Below are 22999 nucleotides of genomic sequence, written 5' to 3'. Positions count from 1 at the left end.
AGAGAGAGAGAGACAGAGAGATAGAAAGCGAGAAATCACCCCCCAGGGGGAATGGTCATGCCGCAATCCCTTCTCCTCCAGTCTCCTCTCGGTTTCTTGGGCAAGCACGCATACGCGCCCGGCGTGAGTTTAAGCCACCGGGTCTGGGACACGAACTGTGGTCAACTACATAGGAGTCCAGCGACATAGCCATTACACTAACTGCTGTTCCCAAGACCTTTGTGCCTTCTAAGGGTCGTGATCAGAGGGTCAGAGGCTGGGAGACTTGAGCTGTGTGTAAAATCCTTGGTTCTTTAGGTTCAGATCTCTCAGATTAGAGACCCATCCTGAGTCGCAAAATGGAACAGCATGAACACAGGTAAAGTAGGAAGAGGGAAGTTTAAATAGGAAAGTGAGGATTTTCAATAGGGAAGAAGTATACCCCCATGCCTAAAAGGCAGCAGGTGGGCCACAGCTGGAGGACCACGGTGCTGGGCTGGGGTTAGGTTAGATTTACTCCAAGACTTGATGATGGAAACTTGGCAGGGGAAGGTCTGTCACAGTATCTGGCTTCTTTGTTTGAATTCCTGGGCTTTGTTCTGCATATCTCTTTCATAGGTGAGGAATCCAATGACCTAATCCCACATGCTCAGTGTGGACTTAGAAGTTACAAGCATTCTTGGGGCCGGCAGGTGGTGTGGTGGTTAAGGACGCTGGACTCCCACATAGCCGACCATGGTTCGAGTCCCAGACCTGGCAGTTTGCTCTCTCTCTCTCTCTCTCTCTCTCACTCACTGCCTCTCCCTGGTCAAATTAAAATAAATAAATAAAGTTAAATAAAATAATTCTTTAAAAAAAAGAAGAAGAAGTTACAAGCATTCTTATTTAGGGGAACTGCCCAATCAGTTTAATGCCCCAGTAGGAATCACAATGTTGGCCAAAATGTCTTGTTGGGCCCTTTATATCTGTGAGGAAAGATAAGAGGGAAATTTACAAACATCCCCATGTGACTTTCTCAGGTGCTAAATTTAAAAAACGAGATCCGCCTCGCCCTCCTGTGCCAGGAGCTAGGTGGGAAGAAGGGGTCTCTGCCGCGGGTCTAGTAGTAACTCCTAGTAAGCTGCGACTGATCTGACAGGTGTCCTGCTAGTCTCCTAATGCTGCCCGCATGTTCCCGTAACTGCCCATCACAGGGCACATGAGCTTGTAAGAGAGCCCCGCTTGTCGTCACCCTAATCTCACCCTCTTCCTCTTTTTTATTTATTTTTTTAGAAGTTTTTGCTATAGAACGCGTGCGCTCGCCAGACAGACAGAGACAGAGAGACAGAAAGTGAGAAATCACCTCCTGGGGGGGATGGCCATGCCGCAATCCCTTCTCCTCCATTCTCCTCTCGGGATCTTGGGCACACACGCACACGTGCCCGGCGTGACTTTTAAGCCACCAGGTCCACGATGCGAACCACGGTCAACTACATGGGAGTCCAACGACATAGCCATTACGCTAACTGCTGGTCCCACCCTCTTCCTCTTGAGAACATCTGCCGGGGTCCTTTCCAAGAAAGTCTGCCAACCGAACTGGCACTAGGCAGACAGGGGACGTTGTCTTTCCAGAAAGTGAAATCATTATCGGGAGTTCTGATAGAGATACGAGACAATGCATAAAACATGAAACTCTCCATCGTGTGTGCAAAGCAACGATGTGCACTTTACCATTTTAACCAGAAAGACGGGCCCAGCAGCCATGGCACAGCGGTAATGCAACCACCCTGTGAGGCTGCAAGCTGTCGGTGGAAATAACCAGCTCTGTAAAAACAATAGTGTGTTTTATTTCTAAGCACGAATGAGTGGCGACCCAGAGAAAGCCGAATGTGTCTTTGTTAGGGTGCTCAGACATGGGGGTGGGGTCCTTTTATTTGGTTATGGGAGGGAGAGACAAAGTTTGGAATTTAGTAAAAAGAGGTTTTCCGTTGGTCTGGCTAAAAAAGGCAGGACATCTGGAAGCCTGGCAAAGCTCGTGGGTCAAAGGCGGCTTGACAATCTTTAGGTTGGCGATTGGAAGGAAGGCCTGTGTCTCAGGGAGAGGTCAGCAGAAGAATGTACTTTAACGGAGGTAAGGAGGGTTAGTATACATCTCAAAGACACTGCACCAGGGCCAGGATGTCGGAAGAATCCTGTCGCCAAGGAGCCTAAAAGGTCTTAGAGTTTGTGGGCGTGACTCCCCTAGGCCCTCTGGAAAGGATTTGGGGAATGGGAAAAAGCAGTCAGACTTCTGTCCTCAGCACTTTTACACAAAAATCATTCAAAAGAGATTTCAAAGAAGGTGGCAGTGGCTCTGGACAGCCATGGCTGAGACCCCAGGGGAGGAAAGCTCCCAGGTCTCTGCCCCAGTGGCCAGCACGCCACCAGACTGCTTGGGCTGACACTTGCACTGTCAAACCAAAGGCCACCCCCAGTTCCGGGCACAGAAGCAAAGCCTTGTTCTTGCCTTAGAGGAGCTCGTGGTTCAGCCCTCACCAGTACAGTGAGCGTGGGGTTTTTTTGTGTGTTTTTTTAATTATTATTATTATTTTGTTTTGTTTTTTAATTTGCTGTAGGGTGCATGTACTTCCCAGAGAGAGTCGGGGGTGGGGGAAGTGAGAAAGCACCACCCCCAGGGGAGATGCCCACGCTTCAATCTTTTCTATTCTCTCTGTGGGATTTTTTTTGGCACATACGCATGTGCCCAGCGTTTTTTAAGCCCCCGGTCTGGGGTTCGAACCGTGCTACCAGCCATGAGGGATCCAGCTGCCTTAACCAGGCACACCGCCAGCTGGCCGTAGTGTGTGTACTTCAGCTGGCAACTTGAGAAAGGGGAGCCCAGACTCAGTAACGGAAAGGACAGAGGTTTACTCAGTCGAGGGCTCGGTGACGCAGATTCCAGCTACCTAGAGGGCCCAGCAAGGCCAGTTTATCTATAAAGAGAAGGGCAGGACGAGGGAGCTGTGCGTTGCGAAGAGCTCGCATCGGCCCACTTACCGTCACAGCAAACTCCCTGGCCGAGCAGGTTTCTGTGTCGCCAACGGCAGTGAAGACAGGGGCACAGCAGCTGCTGGCTCTGAATGGAGAGTGCCTTCAGGAAACAGCCCAGTGGGCAACAGGGCCTCGCCTCAGACCTCGCCTTGGCCCTTAAGTTATTGTTTGAAGAGAGATTTTTGCTACAGAGTGCGTGTGCCTGCTGGAGAGAGACAGAGAGACAGAAAGTGAGAAATCACCCCTCGGGGGGATGGCCATTTCACAGTCCCTTCTCCACTCTCCTCTCGGGGTTTTGGTCACACACATGCATGTGCCTGGCATGAGTTCTAAGCACCAGGTGTAGGACTTGAGCTGCAGTCGACTACGTGGGAGTCCGGCAACATAACCATTATACCTCTGGCCATTGAAGTTTAAACAGACAGTGCAGCTGGCCCACAGCCTCCTCCAACTGCTTTTCTTTCTCACAGTGTATGGGCTTAACTGTATTAGGTCCCTTCTGCAGGATGTGAAATAAAAAATTAAAAGAGCCCATCCCTTCCAAAACAGGGTGGGAGGTAGCATAAAAGAAGAGACCCAGGCTTGGAATAGCATCATCCTTGAGTTCCTTCACTCTCCAAAACACAGGGCGGGCCCCGGCTCCGATATTCCCTTACCAGCCTCACGCCGAAACTGCCAGAGAACACAGCATGTGTCTTCAGCCCCTCCCCGAGGTTTGAACAGAGACATGTGGCCAGCCGGTGGCATGGTGGCTGCAGCAGCCGGCCACACGTGGTTGACTGCGCGGTTAGAATCCCTGGCCCGGCAGCCTGAAGAGCACCCTGGCATGTGTAGGTCTGTGCCCCAAATCCTGGTAGGACGATGGAAGAGGAGGGATTGCAGCACGGCCGTCTCCCCTGGGAGCTGCTCTCTCTGTCTGTCTCTCTGTCTCACTCTCTCTCCAGTGAGTGCATGCACTCCCTGGAAAATTAAAAAATAATAACAAAAATTTAAAAAGAAAGATGCCAGCACTCCTGGATGAAGCGTACCATGAACTACTGTGTGTCTCGCAGGCCCATCCTGCTGCCAGACAGATCACTCTCTCACCACCGTCTGAGCGTGAGCCCACAGTTTGTCCCTTTAAACCATTTCCCGTGAGCTCCAGTGTGGGCCCCGTGCTGGCCATGAGCTCCTGCTGCCCCATCACAGATGTGGCCGGTCACTGCGGGCGAGATCCCCGGAGTAGCCTCCGACCGGGTGAGCTCCACTGTCCCCCCCACCACCACCACCTGTGCCGGTTTGCCTTGCCGGATAACAACTCCTGTCACCCTGCGCTATCTGGAGGCTGTGCGTCTAGATTATTGTCCTCGTCCTTTTCTGGTCTACATAAATCCATCATCTTTCCGTATTCACTTTGCTCCAGGCTTCCTTCTAGACTAACAGGGAGAGAGCAGAGAGCTCTGGTTGTCTCAAACACACTTTTTCCTGCTGTGCTTGTCACTGGGCCACAAGCCGCTGGGATGTTTCCCAGTGATGGAAGGTTCCGGAAGTGGTGCAAAGCCGGGCTGTCTCCCTGCTGTCATCTGGAGAGGCCCAGACCCCGAGCCAGCCTGGAGGGAACAGAAAGCCCAGTTAGCACGGTGCCAGCCCCACACCGACAGGGCAGGCTTTCTGCTGCCCCTGGCCGAGCCAGGGCTCTGGGCCCACCTGGCCTCTCAGCTCCTGGCCAGGCAGCCACACCCTCAGCCCAGTGCACAACACTCTGAGCAGCGCCTCGGGCTGTGGGTGCCAGAAGCTGCACGCCTACTGTCTCTTCCACACTCCTGACCACACGTGGCACATGCCATACCCTGGTCCAGACCCTGTGCTGCTGCCTTGTGGTGGCCAGTCCGCAGTGCTAGGACCCGAGTTCTCAGCCAGGTCCCCTGCACCACGGATCTGCCCCACGCCTGCTGCCCCGCTCCTCTCTGCGCCCAGCAGCCGTGACCTCTGACTTCTCGTGGCTCTTTCGGTTGACAGCTTTCTGTGTCCCGGCGAGCAGGCGTTTCCAGTGTTTGCCCTCGGTGTGCAGTCCTGCACCTGATCTGGCTGGGGCTCTCCTGGGATCGGACTCGATGATCGGACCTGAACAGAGGCTGCCGTGACCCTCTCCACGAGTGCTCTCAGGGAGCCGTGGCCCCAGAAGCTGCCGCTTGCACCCTGGAGCTTGTCCCTGCCACCCTGGGCAGGAAGCCATGCTCTGCGGTTCTCTGTGCTGAATCACTCTGGCCCTGCTCAGCCCTGCAGGGAGCCAGAAGAATCTAGAAAAGTCTTTCTGTTGTTTTAACCCTGCATGGCCAGGTAAACGAGCATATGAGACATCTTTCGTGTGTTCTAACAAATTCACAGAAGCACAGGTACGACAGAGCAGCCCCTGTGAGGCCTTCGGCCAGGACTCTAGACAGGGAAGTGGCGTTCTCTGTGTCCTGCCTACCCCAGTGCCCAAGTCTCTCCCAGAAGAGCCTGTCTGGTCAGCCGTCGTGAGATCCCTCACCTCCTCGGCCTAAGGCTCTGTGGCAGGGGTGGTGAGAGTCACCCATGTTCTATTCTTCACTCACCATCTAAACAAACCAAACTCCCCATGTAGCAGATTTCCCACAGCTCCTGCCCCAGGCTCCCGTGGGCACCTGGTGTTCCAGCAGGAGACCGAGTGGCCGTGGTTACGGTAGCTCAAGCCAAGGCCAAGGTCAGGCAGCTAAAACGGAGCTTTCTCCAGTGCTTAGCTGTGGAGAGGAGGATGGACCCAGGGTAGCAGCGGCCATGACATGGAAGCTGAGGGGCCTGCAGAGGCTGAGGGACGTGGCAGCTCCTCAGCCTGGGGCAGGCTGGGCAGTGGTCAGCGCAGCTGAGGGCGGACATCCTCGTGGAAGGTGAAGTGCTCAGAGATAGGACTCAGCCCAGACTCCAGAATCACCAGGAATGAGCAGGAGGCCGTGCAGCTGCGTTCCCAGAAGGGCTGTGAGCGTGGGAGAGCATGCACTAACCCAGGCACCTGCTCCTCCCCGTTCACCCCGAGCCCCAAGCCCCATTTCTGCCTTCCTCTTCTCCAACTTTCTTCTTTCTGCAAAAGTAAAAGCTGGAGGGGCCAGCAGGTGACGTGGCAGTTAAGGTAATGTTCTCCCACATGGCCAACTGAGTCCCAGACCTGGCAGCTTGCTTTCTCACTTTCCCTTTCCGTCTTTCTCTGGCCAAATTAAAAAATAAGTAAGTAAGTAAATAAATAAAATAACAAAATTAAATAAATACTTTTGTTTTAAATTAAAAGCAAGGAATAACTTTTCTAATTCCCCAGATTTGCACAGGGTGATTAGGTAAAGGTCAGGCATGACCATGACACAAGAAAACAAACAGAACAGTAAAGGCACAGGGCCAACCCCGGCCTAGCAGCTCAGGGAGCCAGGCCCCACACAGCCAGCGGAGGCTGGAATCCAGGTCCAGTGGCTTGAAAAACACCATGGGTGCATGTGTGTGCATGCTCAAGTCCCAACGGGGCGGAGGAATGGAAGAGAAAGGACTGCTATGTGCTCATGCCCACTGAGGTTGTTTCCCCCTCTGCTGTGAACACATGAGCCCTCTGGCAATACACACGTGCACACATGCGTGCACACACGCACACACACCACACACACGCTTTGGGAGAGAGTAGAGAGTAAACAGGGAGCCCAGGGTCCCCGCCCAAAATGATAAAGACAGGATTCCAGCCCAGAGTCAGCCTCCGTGGACCTCCAAGGACCTCCAAGGACCTCTGAGGACCTCCGTGGACCTCCGTGGCAGATGCAAGTGCACACATGCGTGCACACACGCACACACACCACACACACGCTTTGGGAGAGAGTAGAGAGTAAACAGGGAGCCCAGGGTCCCCGCCCAAAATGATAAAGACAGGATTCCAGCCCAGAGTCAGCCTCCGTGGACCTCCAAGGACCTCTGAGGACCTCCGTGGACCTCCGTGGCAGATGCAACAGCAGCCCTGTCCTGCTGTGTGGGTGTAGGGAGGAAGGGGCAGACCACATCATCCTGGGCGGGGCAGAGAAGCGATGAGCCCTCCTTTATCAACCCCTGTGGCCCCGACCGCGTCGGGATCGGTCTATACAATGGTGGGTCTTCAGTCTCACAAACCCTGGAATGGCTCAGTCCTTACCATTACTGTTTTCCTGTAGCTTCTTCTCATCTTCCTATTTCCTTCATTTTTCTTCAGAGAGGAAACTCAATTGATTTTTTTTAATGCGAATTGTCTGAAAAATAAAAATAAAATTCTAAATGCTAATTTACGTGGATGTGTTGCTAAAAACAGCTGGTCGTCTCCAGGTGTCCACACCGAAGCTCTCCTCGGAGTTGACCCTGGAGATCTGGTACTCCCCCCACCACCCCAATTAAGCAACATCCGGGCTCCGGTGTGTCCCACGCAGCCCTGTGGGATCCAGCCTCATTTCCAAGTTGAGCAAAAGCTCCTGAGTGGCTTGTTCTCGCCCCCTGCTGGACCAAGTTCTCCTCCGCTCATGAGCCAGACTTGTCACTTTCCCTCCATGTTAACCAGTGCTTGGCTTCCCTCACTGTGTCTCTCACACTCAGTAATGTATTTCTGTTGCCAAATGAGTGGCTACATTTATGATTATTATTTTTATAATGACTGCATCGCAGCATAATTATCGCAGCGTAGCGAGCAAGAGGCCTTACAGCTCTCCCGTTTACAGTGTGCGATGCAATGTGTTCTTTGTACATTCACAGAGTTGTACAAACAATGCCACAATTCTAGAATCTTTTCCTCACCCAAAAGAAACCTCCTGCTCTTTAGCAGCCACTTCCCATGTCCCCCCAGGTAATCTGCTTAGCCTCTATGGATTCACCTGTTCTGGACGTTCACACGAGTGGAACACATGCTGCGTGCCCTTTGCACCTGGCTTATTTCATGTCGTGCAGCATGTTCAAGGCGCACTCATGCTGTAGAACGTGCCGGTCCTTCATTCATTTCTATGGCCAAGTACTCCAACCCTCTGTATGGCCAGGTAGTATTTCGCTGTTGGGAAATACCACGTTCTGCTCCTTCTTCACCCGTGATGGACATCCGTCACCCGTGACAGACATCCGGGTTATGTCTGCTTTGGGCTACTATGAGTAATGCTGCTATTGGGTCGTCAGGAAAGTCATGATGTGTTTTTCCATGTTTCTCTACGCAAAACTGAGTCATGACTTTCCCGACGACCTAGTATAAACTTCCATGCGCACATTTTCGTGGGGACATCGGTTTTCATTTCTCCCGAGTGTATAGCTAGGAGTGGAATTGCTGGGTTATATGGTAACTTCATTGAATCAGAGGAATTGCCGGTCTGTTTCCACAAGGTTGCCCGTTTCACCTCTCCGCCCTCCGTGTGTGAAGGTTCCAAGTCCCCGTCTGCCCCAGCACTGGGTACCTGATGTCCTGGTGGCGACCTTCCCAGCGGGTCTGAAGGGGTCTCACCGCGCTTTGATGCGCATTCTCCCACAGCTAGCGGTGCTACCCCTCTCCCTAGGTGTTCATTTGCCATTTGAGCATTTTCTCTGGAGAAACATCTATTCAAACCCTTCGCCCATTTTGGGGAGGGGGGTTTCTTTTTGTCACTGAACTGTGATCATTTATTATATTATAGACACCAACTATTTATCAGAGATAGGATACACGATTGTCCACCCTGTGGGTAGCCTTTCAGTTTCTTGATGGTGTCCTTTGAAGCACAGGAATGTTGACTTCGGATCAAGTCCTATTTGTCTGCTTTCTCTTTTGTTGCCTGTGCTTTTGACGTCACACCTACGCAACCGTTGTCTCATCCGAGCTTAGGAAGACAGAGCCAGCAGGTGGCGTGGTGGTGAAGGCACTGAATCGCACACGGCCGACTGTGCAGTTTGAGTCTGGACCTAATGACTTGAAAAACATGCTGGTCATGTGTGCATGCACGCCCACATCCTGAAAGGAGAATGGACAAGGGGTTGCCACATAACCATCCCCCTAGGGGTGATCTCTCACTTTCCTTCTCTCTGTCTCCCCCTTACTCAGAGTTGGCCCTCCCTCTCCTCATGTGTCTTGTGAACCTGGGATCTCTCTGTGGGCCCTCAGGTTTTGTGCAAGCTGACAGACTCGTGTCGATAGGCTACACCGTGTGCCAGCCATGGGCTGCGGGGGCCGCCGTGGACTCCCGAGTGCCAGGGTCTTGGGTGTGGATGTGCATCTGTCCTGGGTGTAGCCTAGACATGGGCCTACCCTGGCAGCCCCGTCAGAGGGACTCATCTAATGCCGTGTGCGTCTTTGTGTCCCTGGACCTCCCTGAACGTGCGTGGCCGTGCCTTGTGTGAAATGCAAGTTGTCAGATGGACAGCAGATGTCACACCAGCCAGTCTGAATTTTGTGTTTTAGGCAGTAGTAGAGTTCTAAAGACTTGTCTTTTTTAATTAAAGGAGAATAATAATTAAGGATGTTAATTTAGGAAAAATTAACTTGGAGAAATGGAGAGTAAGGGGTTGCGCCTGCTCCGTGCCAGGCAGCACGCAGACACCTCCAGCGCTCCAGGAGCGTGTGCCCCGGGCGTCCCCGCTCAGAAAGCGCTTGGCATCGGCTCAGAGCTGGCCACGCATGGGTTCTGTCAGAACCCAGAACGGTCTGTCAGAGTCCAGGCTTACTCCAACCACAAAAATGTGTGAAAACCTGCATACACCCAATGCCATATTTGTCAACACCAAAAAGAAACGAGTTATCAAGCCATGAAAAGAAGTGGAAGAAACTCGAATGTGGGCTAAGCAGAAGAGTCGGTCTGAAAAGCCTGCACACTGGGCAATACCGATCCATGACATTCTGGGCAAGGCAAACTATAAAGACAGCAAAGAGATCAGTGGTACTGGGGCCGGGAAGAGAGATAACAGGCCCAGGTGGGCCGTCCGGGTGGCAAAGCTCCTCTGCAGTGCCACCGGGGCAGCCCCCCCCCCCCCCCGCCATGTTCATTTGTCGGAACCACAGAGCACGCCACCAGGAGTGAGCTCTGCTGCTCCCTGTGGACTCGGGGTGATGGTAGTGTGTGGTACAGGCCATCGGTTGTAATGGATGTCCCCTCTGGGGGGTGCTGACATGGGAGAGGTGGGGGGACACCAGGGAGTGAATAGGAGATCGTTTCACTTTTCACTCAGGCTTGCTGGGACCCTAAAAACTGCTTTAATTTAAAATAAAGTCCATTTTATTTTCTAAAAAAGAATTATTCATTAAATTTTTAATTATTATTATCATTATTTTAATTTGCTATAGGGCATGTGTGCTCACCAAAGAGAGACATAGAGAAAGAGAAAAAAAATGAAAAAACAAGCTGCCAAGTCAGGGCCTTGAACCATGGTCAGCCATGTGGGAGTCCAGAGCCTTAATCACCATGCCACTTACTGGCATCTATACATCTATATCATTATATATTTCAAAAATGTATAAAAGTTCAGATAGAAGAGCTGGTTTGGGAGAAGATCCTTCCTTGGTTCTGGGCTGGAGACCCCTCCCACTGCACCTCTGCGCTGTTGGGTCTCAGCATCAGGTTCCAGTCTGCCTTGACCTGGCTGGGGCAACCCATGCACCAGTCTGGGGCCTTGCCCAGATTACACCTCTGCATTCAGAGACCTCACCCCTGCAAGGTCTCTTCCTAACTTGCTCACATGTTTAAGGGATACTTCAAGTCCCGGTCATTTGCAAAAGAGGAAGGACTGGCAATTCTGAGGTCAGTCATTGCTTTAGTCCGGCTATGCTCCAGGTCTCAGGGCTGCGTCTGCATCCTCCTCCAGGTCTCTGGGAGGGTTCCAAAGCTTCACCTGCTTCAGTTCCCACCTCACTCTCCCTCCTACTCGCCTTCACCACAGCAAGGTTGGCACTTTAAAAATCAAAGTTTAGGGGTCAGCAGATATCGTAATGGTTACCATGGTTTGAGTCCCGGGCCCAGTGGTTTTAAACTCACGCTGGGCATGTGTGCATGCATGCCCAAAATCCCAAGAGAAGAATGGAAAAGGGATTGCAGGGTGCCCATCCCCGCTGGGAGGTGCTTTCTCACTTTCTGTTTCTTTGTCTCTGTCTGACAAGCGCATGCACCCTACAGCAAAAATCTAAAAAAAAAACAAACAAACAAACAAAAAAAACAGAGGTTAAAAATAATAGCAATAAGTTTTGGGTTAAAACCACCCCTTGTTCTTCCTGAAACAGGGAAAAGGAGCTTGGCTCCTAATGTGGGGCAGCCCCAGCTCTCCTAGATTGGCCCCAGGCCACAGCCCTGGAGGTCCCTCCTCCCTCCCCCTCCTTCCTCTCCAAACTGCCCTGCTGGCCTGAGGAGCTGCCCTCCCAGTGCACAGATGGGTTACTCCCACTCCCGCTCCGCTCCTCACCGCCCAGGGGTCAACTCTTGGTCCTGAGAGCGAGAGCGCATTCCCGTCACAGGTGCAGATACCAGGGCACACCCAGGTAGTCATTCACATGCTCAGCCTGCAGCCAGCACCCTCCCCACCCCGGGGTAGGGCTCCAGAGGGGCCTGGGTGTTGGCCGGTCTCACTCAGAGCAAGGGAGGGAAGGGAGACTGAAACAGGGCCGGAGAGGGGCACGGGCGTCTCCAACCACAGCCGTCCAGCCCCTCGGGGTCACGTCTTACGGTGGGCCTGCAACATTTTTCTCTTTCTTGTAAAGAAACCGCACAGCGCTGCACAGGACTGGCATTCCTCAGAATGCTGGTGCGACGAAGTGGTTAACGAGCAGGCTTCTGCGTGTGCAATTTGGCTTCGTGTTTTCCTCACACTCTCCCTCAGGTAGAGCCCTGCACCCACCCTCAGACCACCGAGCGCGGCCCCCACACGCCAGCTGTGCAGCGCGCCATCCGGGCTGGCTGGAAAGGCTGCTGGGGTCGCAGTGTGACACCCTGTTGAGGGGTCTTCTCTCTCATTCTCTTTGTCAAATAGAGTGAACGTAAAAGAAAACACGCATTTCTAGTTCTCCTACCTCCTGTCACTGACCCAGCTGACTCGAGGTCACTGTGTCAGGTAACAACTTTCCCTGATGCCTTGGAAGGCCAAAAGTCCAGCCTGAGTGTCCTAAGCTGTCCCGCTGTCCCCACCCACAGGCTTCGGCTCTGCTGGTGCTGCTGCTGCTGCTGGAAGGAGGCATGTTTTCATCCTCGCAGCCCTCGGGGCTCCTGGGGGAAGTCTTCCAGTACATCGATGTCCACCAGGATGACTTTGTGCAGGTGGGAGGGGCTGCCAGCAGGCTGGCCACGTGCCTTTGGGGGTTGGGTGAAATGCTATGGGTTGGGAGATATGGGTTTTTTTTTTGCCTGACAGTGTAACTGTATTTAAAGTGCCCGTGACTCCTCATTGAACTGAAATCATTCCTCACTAGATCAAGGAAGAGACCCTCCTAGCCGGAGTTCCTGCAAAGGGCTCTGTCTTCTCTCCGGGCATGTCTGACCTGGGGCTGCCCGTTTAGAGATGACAGCGCAGTCCGCTGAGCTCACAGGTGCTCCGATCCATCAGGCCACCCTGGACAACATCCGCTGGTTCCAGGGAAGGTCTAGACAGAGCCTGGAGCAAGAGCTCTGCAGGGCTCAAGTCCACGTGGCTTGCTGCGCACATGCCACATGCACGTCACGCCTCCTCCTATTCCAGCTTCACCGCCCTGCCTGTCCATGGTATGGCCTCATGCAGGGGGAGAGGAGGGAGAGCAAGTAGAAAGAGGACAGGGAGAGAGGCCTAGGGGTAGAAAAGGCGAGGGAGGGACAAATGGGGAGGAGCAGGAGCTTGCTGTCCCCAGTCTCACTGCATCTCGGGGCTCCCATGTGACCCTGTGGGGAGCTGGACTGTCACAACAGCCCTCCTGACACTCAACTGCTGATATGCTCGTTGCCTGGGAGCACTTGAGGTCTCACGGGACTTCCTACCCCGGCCCCCCATGCCAGGTCTGGCATGTGATAGGCATTCGACACGTCTGTTGGATCCATCGACCCGTTTTAGAAATGCTGCTGTGCGGGCCTGCAGGCTTCATGCTCAAGGTGCAGAGCCGCAAGCCCAGGCTGTTCCCAAGCTCGACCCTCATGCCATCATTTCTTACTGGAATACGAGCTTGACATAAATGCCTCTGGGACTTCAGGGTAGAGTCAGCAGGGGACAGAGACTGCTGCACAGGTCAGAGCACTGGCCTGGCCTTTCGACCAAAGTATCTCCTCTTCCCAGTTCCGCTAAGGTACCCAGATCCATTCAACCCAGGGAGGGCTCAGCTGCAACCTCTCTATACATTTTATCTGGAAAATGTTAAACACGGGGCCAGCAGGTGGCATGGGAATTAAGGCACTGGATTCCCACATGGTTCAAGTCCCAGACCTGGCAGCTTGAGAGTCATGCCATGTGTGTATGTGTGTGTGTGGCATGCACACACGTGCATGTGCCCCAAGTCCCAGGAGGAGAATGAAGGAGAGGGTATTGAGCATGGCCATTCCTCCTGAGGTGTGATTTTTTCACTTTCCCTCTCACTGCCTTTCTCCAGAGAGGGCCTACATCCTATGGCAAAAACTTATAAAAAATATAAAACATAATATTCTTCAAGTTTGTTTGTTTGTTTTTCATAACACCTATGCTCACTATTCCAGGGTAAGCCACTTAGTTTCGGACACTGGAATGTGAATGATTGTTAATAATTGCTTAGTGAAGTAAGCCAGGCTATGAAAGAAAGGTATTGTGGGACCAGCAGTTAGCGTAATGGCTATGTCGCTGGACTTCCATGTAGTCGACCGCAGGTCGCGTCCCAGACCCTGTGGCTTAAACTCATGCCGAGCACGTGTGCGTGCGTGCCCGCCCAAGATCCGGAGAAGAGAATGGAGGAGAAGGGATTGCGGCGTGGCCATCCCCCTGGGGGGTGATTTCTTGCTTTCTGTGTCTCTGTCTCTGTCTGTCTGGCGAGCACACGCGCCCTATAGCAAAAACCTCTCAAAAAAAAAAAGAAAGAAGAAAGATATTGTATGTATCCACTTATCTGCACTCCATGGTAGAGAGCGAAATATTGGAGGACATAAAAGCAGTGAAAGTACTTAACGAGAATAAGACAGTGTAGAATGGGGGGGTGAAGAGGAAAGGATAGAGAAAGATAGCAAGAGAACAAATAGAGAGGCAGGACGTTAGTGGGACACAGATATGGCTTATTACCTGTTGATGATGATATGTATAGTATTCTAAACTAGATAGGTCTGAGATGTATTTCATGATGTAGGTCTGAGATATATTTCATGATGGATAAAGTCTTTTTACAAGAAAAATGAGCAATAGTGATTGACTTTAAAAAAATAATTGGAATAATAATAATAATGATTGGGAAAACAATGAAAGATATTGAATGATGAAGCGGGGAGATTAATGTCTCTGTATTGACTGACATGCATGGCAATCCCTTTTGAAAAAGCAATGTAATACACTGTAAAGTTATATGAAATTCAATGTAATATAGACAAGATTATTATGACAATAAATAATAAAAAATAATAATAATTCAATTTCAACCAGCATTAGGTGCCAGGCACCATGCTAAATCTCACACATATGAGCTCAGTTAATCCTCACCAAAATGCTAGTGAGGGAGCATTACCCTCCTCGCAAAGAAGAGAAAAGTGGGGTGAAGAGAGTTTAAGGGATATACCCATGGCCACACAACTGCAGCAGGAAGGCTGGGGTCAGGAACTCAGGCCGGCCTGCAATGACACTGAGCCCTGGACCCCATGGCCGGCCTGGCTAGAGAACCTGTGGCCCAGCTGAGGCCACTGAGGTGTTGATGTGGAGTGACTTGTGAAGGCCCCGAAGCCCCTGGGGTGTGTGTGTTTGCAGAATCTGGTCAGCCACTTTAAGGTTTTTTTCCTTTTTTAAAAGAGTTTTTGGGCTTAGGTCACGTGCACTTGCCAGAGAGAGAGAGACAGACATGGTGCGGGGGAACGTGAGAAATCACCACCCTCCCAGGGGGGATGGCCACAGCACAATCCCTTCTGCTCCATTCTCCTCTTGAGATCTTGGGCACACACACGTGCCTGGTGTGATTTTCAAGCCACTGGGTCTAGGACTCAGACCGCCATATGGGGGTCCGGTATGCTATCTGCTGGTCCCACATCTAGGTTCTTAATAACCGGAACCAGTGGGCAGTATTTGCCTTCACCTCCCCGGGGAGCTGAGCACAGGCCCTCGCTGTTAGGAGGAAGGCTTTTCCTCCACCCGTCCTGCCTAACCTGAATTAAGCAAACACCAGGCCTCCTGGGTCTCGTTACTTCTGCAGGCCGCTGTGCTTGCTAGAAGGCTGAGGAGCGTTTGGGGATCTGTGGTCTCCTACTCTCGCCCCGCCCCGCCTATGGGATGAGGACCGCTCCCTGCAGTACTAAGCCCCCTCGTTGCTTGTCCTCACAGACGCTGAAGGAGTGGGTGGCCATTGAGAGCAATTCTGTGCAGCCCGAGCCTCGCTTCAGACAAGAGCTCTTCCGGATGATGGGCCTGGCTGCGGACAAGCTGCGGCGCCTGGGAGCCAGCGTGGACTCCGTGGACGTGGGTCATCAGCAGGTGTGATGGGGCCCCCTGCGTGAGGAGCTGCCACTTCTGTGGACGTGGCCACGCCATCCTCTGATGATGGCAAGAGAGAGAAGCCCCATAATCTCAATTCCCGGGGTGATGAGCCACCCCAGGAGTCCCAAATGACACCCTTCTGCTGAGCTCTTGCAATGTCTGGGCTGAGGCAGGGGGTTTAGGAGAACGTGGAAGAGGTGAGTAGAGGAAAATTTATTTCAGGAAGGCCTCTGTCAGTCTGCCCACTTCCTGCACACAGGATTCAAACCTCTCCCCAGTTGTCCTTTCCCTTAAACCCGCGTGCATCTTTCTCAAAGAGCAGCATCCCTGCTTCAGAGTCCTGGCCCACACCTCCCACTCTATCGTGGAGGGGAAGCTGCAGTCTCAGCGCCCAGAGCTGCCTGCTGCAGTGTGGACAGACTCAGAGCACCCCATGTTTTCCAGGCCCTGTAGCCCGACTCGCAGCCAGCAGAGATCCGAGTTCCTACTGAAAAGCACGTTCACTTAACTCCAGTCTTCGTCAGTGTGTATCTAAGAATACCTTCCTTTAATTTTGTTTCCTATTTCTGTTAAAATGTCTCATAGCAGCCATTTAGAGGTGGAAAAATAATGCTCAGAAAGACGACGTGGGCTCTCCAAGGACCCAGAGTGTGGACAGGACTCCTATCATGTCTTTGAATTTTCTGGAAGAAAACTCCAGCATTTTTTAAAACTCATGATCCATTGTCCCCCTGCAGCTACCTGACGGTCAGACTCTTCCAATACCTCCCATCGTACTGGCCGAACTGGGAAACGATCCGAAGAAACCCACGGTGTGCTTCTACGGCCACTTGGACGTGCAGCCGGCTCGGCCAGAGGACGGGTGGCTCACGAACCCCTACACGTTGACGGAGGTGGACGGTCAGACATCTGCGCTGTGTTCTGCTGGGGATGGAGCTAGAGCTGCTCAGAGGGTTAAGGATCTACAGTGTGGGGCCAGCTCCGTGGTCTGGCAGCTAAGGGAGTCAGATCTCATGTGCTGACTACAGTTCAAGTCTTGGCCCCAGTAGCTTGAAAACCACACTAGGTGCTTGTGCATCTGGCCCCTAAATCCCAACAGAATGGAAAAGTGGAGGAGAAAGGACTGTACAGGCCCCAGTGGGGGCGCTCTCTCCTTGTCTCTCTGTTTCTCTGTCTCTCTCTGATGAGCACGCACACTCACACTGCCCACATGGTCTAGTCTATCAATTGTTTCAATAATGCCGCTTTCCTTTCATGTATGAAAGAAACAATGAGGTCGTCGGGAAAGTCAGGGCGTGCTTTCTTACGCAGAAGCGTGTCCTGACTTTCCGACCACCCAACAGGAACCTCTCTGTGCCCCTTGGTGGGAGTTCTCGTGATGAAAACAGTTATCTAGGTCACACGTTTTTCTTTTCAAAAATGCCAGATGTAATTCGAATTTTATAAAGAACAACAGCACACTTAATAGAGATATCATTCACCCACTAATTGCGGAGCCCCAAAATGAGAAACAAAGCTGCATAGTCTGCAAACACTTCCCGGGCCCCTCCTGTGAACTTGGGTGAAATAGCTAAGGATTGCGCAGGCCAGACATTGTGCGTTTCCAGTGGGCGTTCACCTGAGCAGCTCATGTCTACACACATGAGAAACCACACTTGGAATTTCAGATCAAGGGCTGCGCCTAGCACACGGATGACATTGTCAAAGTGATAACATAAAATGACATGGTTTTTCTCAGTTTCCTGAGAAGTCTCCCCCTGTTTTTAAAGGTAAGCTGTACGGACGAGGAGCGACAGACAACAAAGGCCCTGTCTTAGCGTGGATTCATGCTGTGAGCGCCTTCAAAGCCCTCGACCAGGTAGGCGGCCTGTCGAGTTTGATGACGATGAGAAGCTTTGCCTTGCTTCCTGTGTCCCAAGTAAACTGCAGCGTCATTACTTGTCCCAGCACCCTTTGGAGGCGTGTGGTACAAGAATCCCCATTTTACAGATGGGAGGAGTGAGGTGTGGGAAGGGTGGGGAACTTATCAGAGCAGCCCAGCTAGTGGCCAGTCTAAGACTTTGAGGTTAGATTCCAGCCTGTTCTGAGAACCACATGAAAAACAGACCCAAGAAAACATGAGGAGCCATTGACTAAGTTAGTGCCTGCTGAGACTTGTCTTTTTTTTTTTTTTAATCTTTATCTTATCTTGCCTTATCTTCTCTTTTGTCTTATCACAAACCATGGTACTCTTAGCAGAGACAAACATACTTTTTTTTAGTGAGGAGAGATTTTTGAATAGGACATGTATATTCGTCCTGGAGATACAGAGAGACAGAGTCAGAAAGTAAGAAATCACCCCCACCCCCAGGGCAACGGCCACACTGCAATCCCTTCTCCTTCATTCTCTTCTCAGGATCTTGGGCATGCCAGCACACACTCCCAGGCTGTTTCAAGCCACTGGGTCCAGGATTTGAACTGCTGTCAGTCATAAGGGAGTTCAGCACCTTAACCACGATATCACCTGCTGGCCCCCCACACACATACATTTTAAAAATACATTAGCTATTGGGACCAGCAGATGGCATAATGGTTACATCGCTGGACTTCCACGTAGTCGACCTCAGTTTGAGTCCCAGACCTGTCGGCTTGAAACTCATGCCGGGCAATTGTGCGTGTGAGCCCAAGATCCTAGGAGGAAAATGGAAGAGAAGGGATTGTGGCATGACCATCCCCCCTAGAGGGTGACTTCTCACCTTTTGTATCTCTGTCTCTCTAGTGAACACAGGCGCTTTATAGCAAAAATCTCTCTTAAAGAATATTAGCTACTTTGCAAATATCAAGAGAGAAATCCTTGCTCCTTGATATTCTGCCTGAATCTTTAGAGTCTTTCCTTAAGGGTCTAGGAATCTCCTTTTGGTGTCCAGATTAGGGCTCTGTTCGGCAGGTAGGGGTCCGCTTTGCAGCAGGTAGGCTCCGTCTGGGTCTGGGCTGTGTCCGTGACTGTGTCTCCAGGACATTACCATCTCCGTCACTCTGTCCTCCCCTTCGAATGGGTGTCCTTGGATGCCAGCAGAGGAGTGAAGCTGTCTGTGTGTCTGTGGACAAGAGGTGTAATGTCTGTCCGTGGAAAGGAGCACAGATTCCCATGGGCACCTCTCTGACGCTGCGTGCCTGCTGCCCGCCTCTGCTTCACACAGAACCTCTGTCCGGGACCCTCAGCCAGCTCAGGCGGGAGCCTGCCTCTTCCCTCCCAGCCCCCTGCTGTTTGGAACAGGAAGTCTGATGTCAGCAGTTTCTAAATAGCAGGACTGATATTTTACGCGAATGTTCGAAAGCAGCGGATATAAACATTGTTGGTGCGGTATTAGGATAATGGTGGGACTCCGTGGGTGGTGAGACACGCAGGCGCATTAGGGCAGCTCCAAGCTTGACCCCATCAAATACTGACTCTGCAGTCTTGGGGCAGAGCATCTTGTGGAGCCAGCCTTTGGAACTCAGAGCTCTCTGCCATGTCCTCATCTCCTACGGGTTAATTCAATGGAAGTCGAATATTAAAGAGGGAAATGAAGGAGGGCCGGCAGGTGGTGTGGCAATTAAGGTGCTGGACTCTCACATGGCTGACCACGGTTCGAGTCCCACACCCACTGACTTGAAACTCACCCTGGGTGCGTATGTGTGCCCAAGATCCCAGGAGAGAATGAAGAAGGGATTGTGGCATGGCCATCCTCCCTGGGGGGGTGATTTCTCACTTTCTGTCTCTCCAGTGAGTGCATATGCTCTATAAAAATATTTAAGGGACCAGCAGTTGGCATAATGGCTATGTCACTGGACTCTCATGTAGTTGACTGCAGTTCGAATCCCAGACCTGGTAGCTTAAACTCACACTGGGCGCGTGTGCATGTGTGCCCAAGATCTCTAGAATAGAAGAGAAGGGATTGTGACGTGGCCATCCCTCCTGGGGGGTAATTTCTCACTTTCCGTCTCTCTGTCTCTCTCTCTGTCTTTCTGGAGAGCGCACGCGCCCTATAGCAAAAACCTCTCCAAAAAAAGAAAAAAGAAAGAAAAAAAGAAAAACTAAAGGAAATAGAGCTGATTTGGTGAGTTCATGGACAGAAAGGAAAACACCACCACTCAGAGCAGACCACCTCCTCACCCCCGCCTAGGCAGAAGGCTCTGTGGATAGCACGCCCCTCCTGAGACAGCGTCAGTATGAAGCGGAAGTTCAGAAATGTCCTACTTCTTCTCATCTCCGGGGGAGAGCTGGGAGAGAAAGGCTCAGTCGCTGGGTGCCATCTTTACGGGATAAATATGAGGCCAAGTGGAGCCGCCATAGCCCATGCCCACGGGCTGCAGGGCTTCCATCCCAATGCTCTCACAGCAAGCCTGTCTATCCTGGATTCTTCCTGGAGGTTATTTCATCAGGTTATTTCAAGCAGGGGCTTCTCAGGAGTTGATTTTTCCTGAGACAAAAGTAGATAAGAGAGGGGCGTTAACTCTGTTATCTCAGAGTTAAGCTCAATAAACCAGAACACGTTTCTGGCTGGGCAGTGCTGACCACTGTAACACTGATTCTTATCCACGACACTCCCACCAAATAAACCCTGGATTTAAAGTGACCTTGGCACCTCTCCCTCCCACCCTCCCTCCTTCCGTTGGTCCTTGCTTTCTATGGGGTAAGCAATATTTATAAAGAAGTTCCTACATAAAGGCCAACATCTGCCTTGCTTTCTAAATTTCAACTCCAAAGGTTACATAACCACAAACAAAGCCTAAGAAACAGCTATTGCCTCAGACAAGTCAGTTCATCTTTCTGAGCCTCAGTTTTCTCATCTGTGAACTAAGAATGAACATTTCAAGATTGAATGAAGAACTGCAGGGTACTCTAGCAGCATTGGGTCTGCACCAGGGCTGGCTCCTCCTTCGCTCATCCTGTCTTGCCCTCAGAGCACTTACACTCAGGCCCCCGGGCTGGATTACCCTGATAAAATGCAGAGCTAGTGTTGTCATCTGTACCTCAGGACAGAGGCGTGAGCTCAGTTTATGCAGACCCTCGAGGGCTGGGGAACAGAACCCAGACCAAAGTTCAGGCCTGAGGGCTGGCGGACTCTTCCACCAACACTCAGTCTCTATTGGTTTGTTTCTTTTTCTTGTTTTTGGAGAGATTTTTGCTATGGAGCCTGTGCGCTTGCTGGAGAGACAGAGAGAGAGACAGGAAGCAAGAAATAGCCCCCCAGGGGGAATGGCCACGCTGCAATCCTTTCTCCTCCATTCTCCTCTTGGGATTTTGGGAACAGATGCACAAATGCCTCGGATGAGTTTCAAGCTGCTGGATCCAGGATTGAAACTGTGGTCAGCCATGTGGGAGTCTAGCACCATAACCACTACATTACCTGTTGGTTTGTGTTTTATTAAATGTGATTTGCCAAGAAAACTCAGGATTTTGAACTACTTCTCAGCAATTGTTGGTTAAATGTTAGCAGAGAACTTTTGAATATTAGGATTGTAGGACTTCAGCTCAACTTCCTGAGACACACAGAAATACAGGTGATACTTTGGAATAAGTCATTGTCCCAAAGTGTGGTTAGCCTATTGCCCCAAAGTTCAGTGAGTGACTGGGGGACCGAAGGCCACAATCTTCTGTCACCTTGCATTTCTTAATCTCTGCTGAGTCAGTCCCTCCCCTTAGAACTGATTAGCATGTTTGTGCCTTGAGGTTTATCTGCATGTAATTACCTTGAGAGTTCTGCCCAGGATTCGAACTCTGGGAAAAGATTGGCTTCTCCTCTTAATGTGGTTCTCAAAGATATGAAGTTATAAATTATAAAGATACAAAAGATCAAAACCAAATGGGGAAGAGGCATGCTGTAAAAATTTTAAAGGAGCTATTATCCCGTACTCGAATATTAACTACAGAAAAACTCGAGTTCCATTTTGCGGCAAGATCAAAGCCTTTGAATAAGTTAAAAGGCAGATTAAAATCATAGCTGAGAAATAACAGATACTTGAAATAAAAATTATCCTGAAGCTTAACCATCTTTCAAAGGAAAAAGTTCTCATTTATCTTACTCAGAATTATGAGGACAGAAAAGCATTTGTGAATTGAGTGACCTTTCTTGAAAAATGCCTTCTGGGGGGACGATGGGGACGCCTTCCCAAGGCCTGCAGCGCACCACGGTGCTGCGGGGCAGATGTCGCTTTCCTTCCATGATCCCCCACTTCCGTAGTACAGTGCCTGCCTGCCATTACCTTGAATTTTCCTTCACCATTTTAGATGAAGCACCACTGTTAGAAATGGAGCTGTTGGAAATGCAAGAAATCCATACATGAATGTAAATAATAATATCATGTATGTATGGTAAACACAAACCGACAAATCCCAGGTGGTGAAAATAAATGGCCGAGTTATTCAGTTTTGTTCTGTTGTGGGTTCAGGATCTCCCCGTGAACATCAAATTCATCATTGAAGGGATGGAGGAAGCTGGCTCTGTTGCTCTGGAGGAACTTGTCCATAGAGAGAAGGACCGGTTCTTCTCCAGCGTGGAGTACATTGTTATATCAGATAACCTGTGGATCAGCCAAAGGAAGCCGGCGCTCACCTATGGGACCCGGGGCAACAGCTACTTCACGGTGGAGGTATTGGCAACCACAGCCCGGGGAGGGAGGCCTGGGGCTGGGCACTGGGGGGAGACGGCTGTTGGGGTCTTGGAGAGGATTAGAGGAACATCCTCTGAGATGAGTCCTCCCCAGGACACAGCCTGGGCCGCACAGTGCTCTTGGGGCTGGGAGAGTTCTCAAGTCCCCAACACGGGAGTGACGTTCTCATGTGCATTTGTCTTGAGCTAGGATTCATGGGGCTTGTGACTCACACACCACAAGGTCTAGAACCGTGGCTGTGGAATCAGGAGGCAAGAATCACAGTGACGGGAGGAAAGGATCAGGTGCGTGGAGGCCGGAGCACCACCTGGCCCTGCCTGCCTCGGCTCCGTGCAGCTGACCTAAGTGCCGAGGCCAAGGGGAAAGGGCAGGTGGGCTGCGCCACGCGTCCTTGCTCTGCCGTGCACAGCCTTAGTCTCACGTGGAAAGTGGGCGCGTCGGTGCTCCCCTCCCGGGACGGTGTACAGGCTCCACACGCAGCTGGTCTCGTCCTCGCGCTTTCCTCACCAGTCCTGGCTTGGACAGCACACACAGTGCAGAACCAGAGCTCCTCTCCGTGGGAAGCCGTGCAGCCACTTCCGTCTGTTTTCTCGTATAATGGCGCACAGACGTAATGCCTGCCCTTCCTGGTCCCGGCTAGTTGCCAAACTCGGCAGTGATGGGCAAGAGGAAAGCACTCGCACATGTGTCCACCAGATGTGACAATGCTAAGTACCAGGGCACAGGGCCAGAGTAGTGTCTGCCTCCAAGGAATTTACAGCTGTGAGTTCCGCACCGTTCAAGAGATGACTTA

At 51.4% G+C, this 22999-nt stretch overlaps 1 protein-coding gene across 1 annotated transcript in view; it reads left to right on the top strand.

The window, feature by feature from the left end:
* CNDP1 (carnosine dipeptidase 1) overlaps window positions 1–22999 on the top strand; it is a 41869-nt gene that overhangs the window by 6187 nt on the left and 12683 nt on the right. Inside the window, exons 2-6 of the mRNA XM_006168117.3 lie at window positions 12108–12230; window positions 15418–15567; window positions 16308–16470; window positions 17340–17428; window positions 21985–22185. Coding sequence (XP_006168179.1) covers window positions 12108–12230; window positions 15418–15567; window positions 16308–16470; window positions 17340–17428; window positions 21985–22185 — 726 coding nt within the window. The remainder of the gene's footprint in view (window positions 1–12107; window positions 12231–15417; window positions 15568–16307; window positions 16471–17339; window positions 17429–21984; window positions 22186–22999) is intronic.

Source organism: Tupaia chinensis, unplaced genomic scaffold, assembly GCF_000334495.1.
Source record: "Tupaia chinensis unplaced genomic scaffold, TupChi_1.0 Scaffold145592_1, whole genome shotgun sequence".
NCBI classification, from domain to species: domain Eukaryota; kingdom Metazoa; phylum Chordata; class Mammalia; order Scandentia; family Tupaiidae; genus Tupaia; species Tupaia belangeri.
This window is presented reverse-complemented; position numbering and strand designations above follow the sequence as displayed.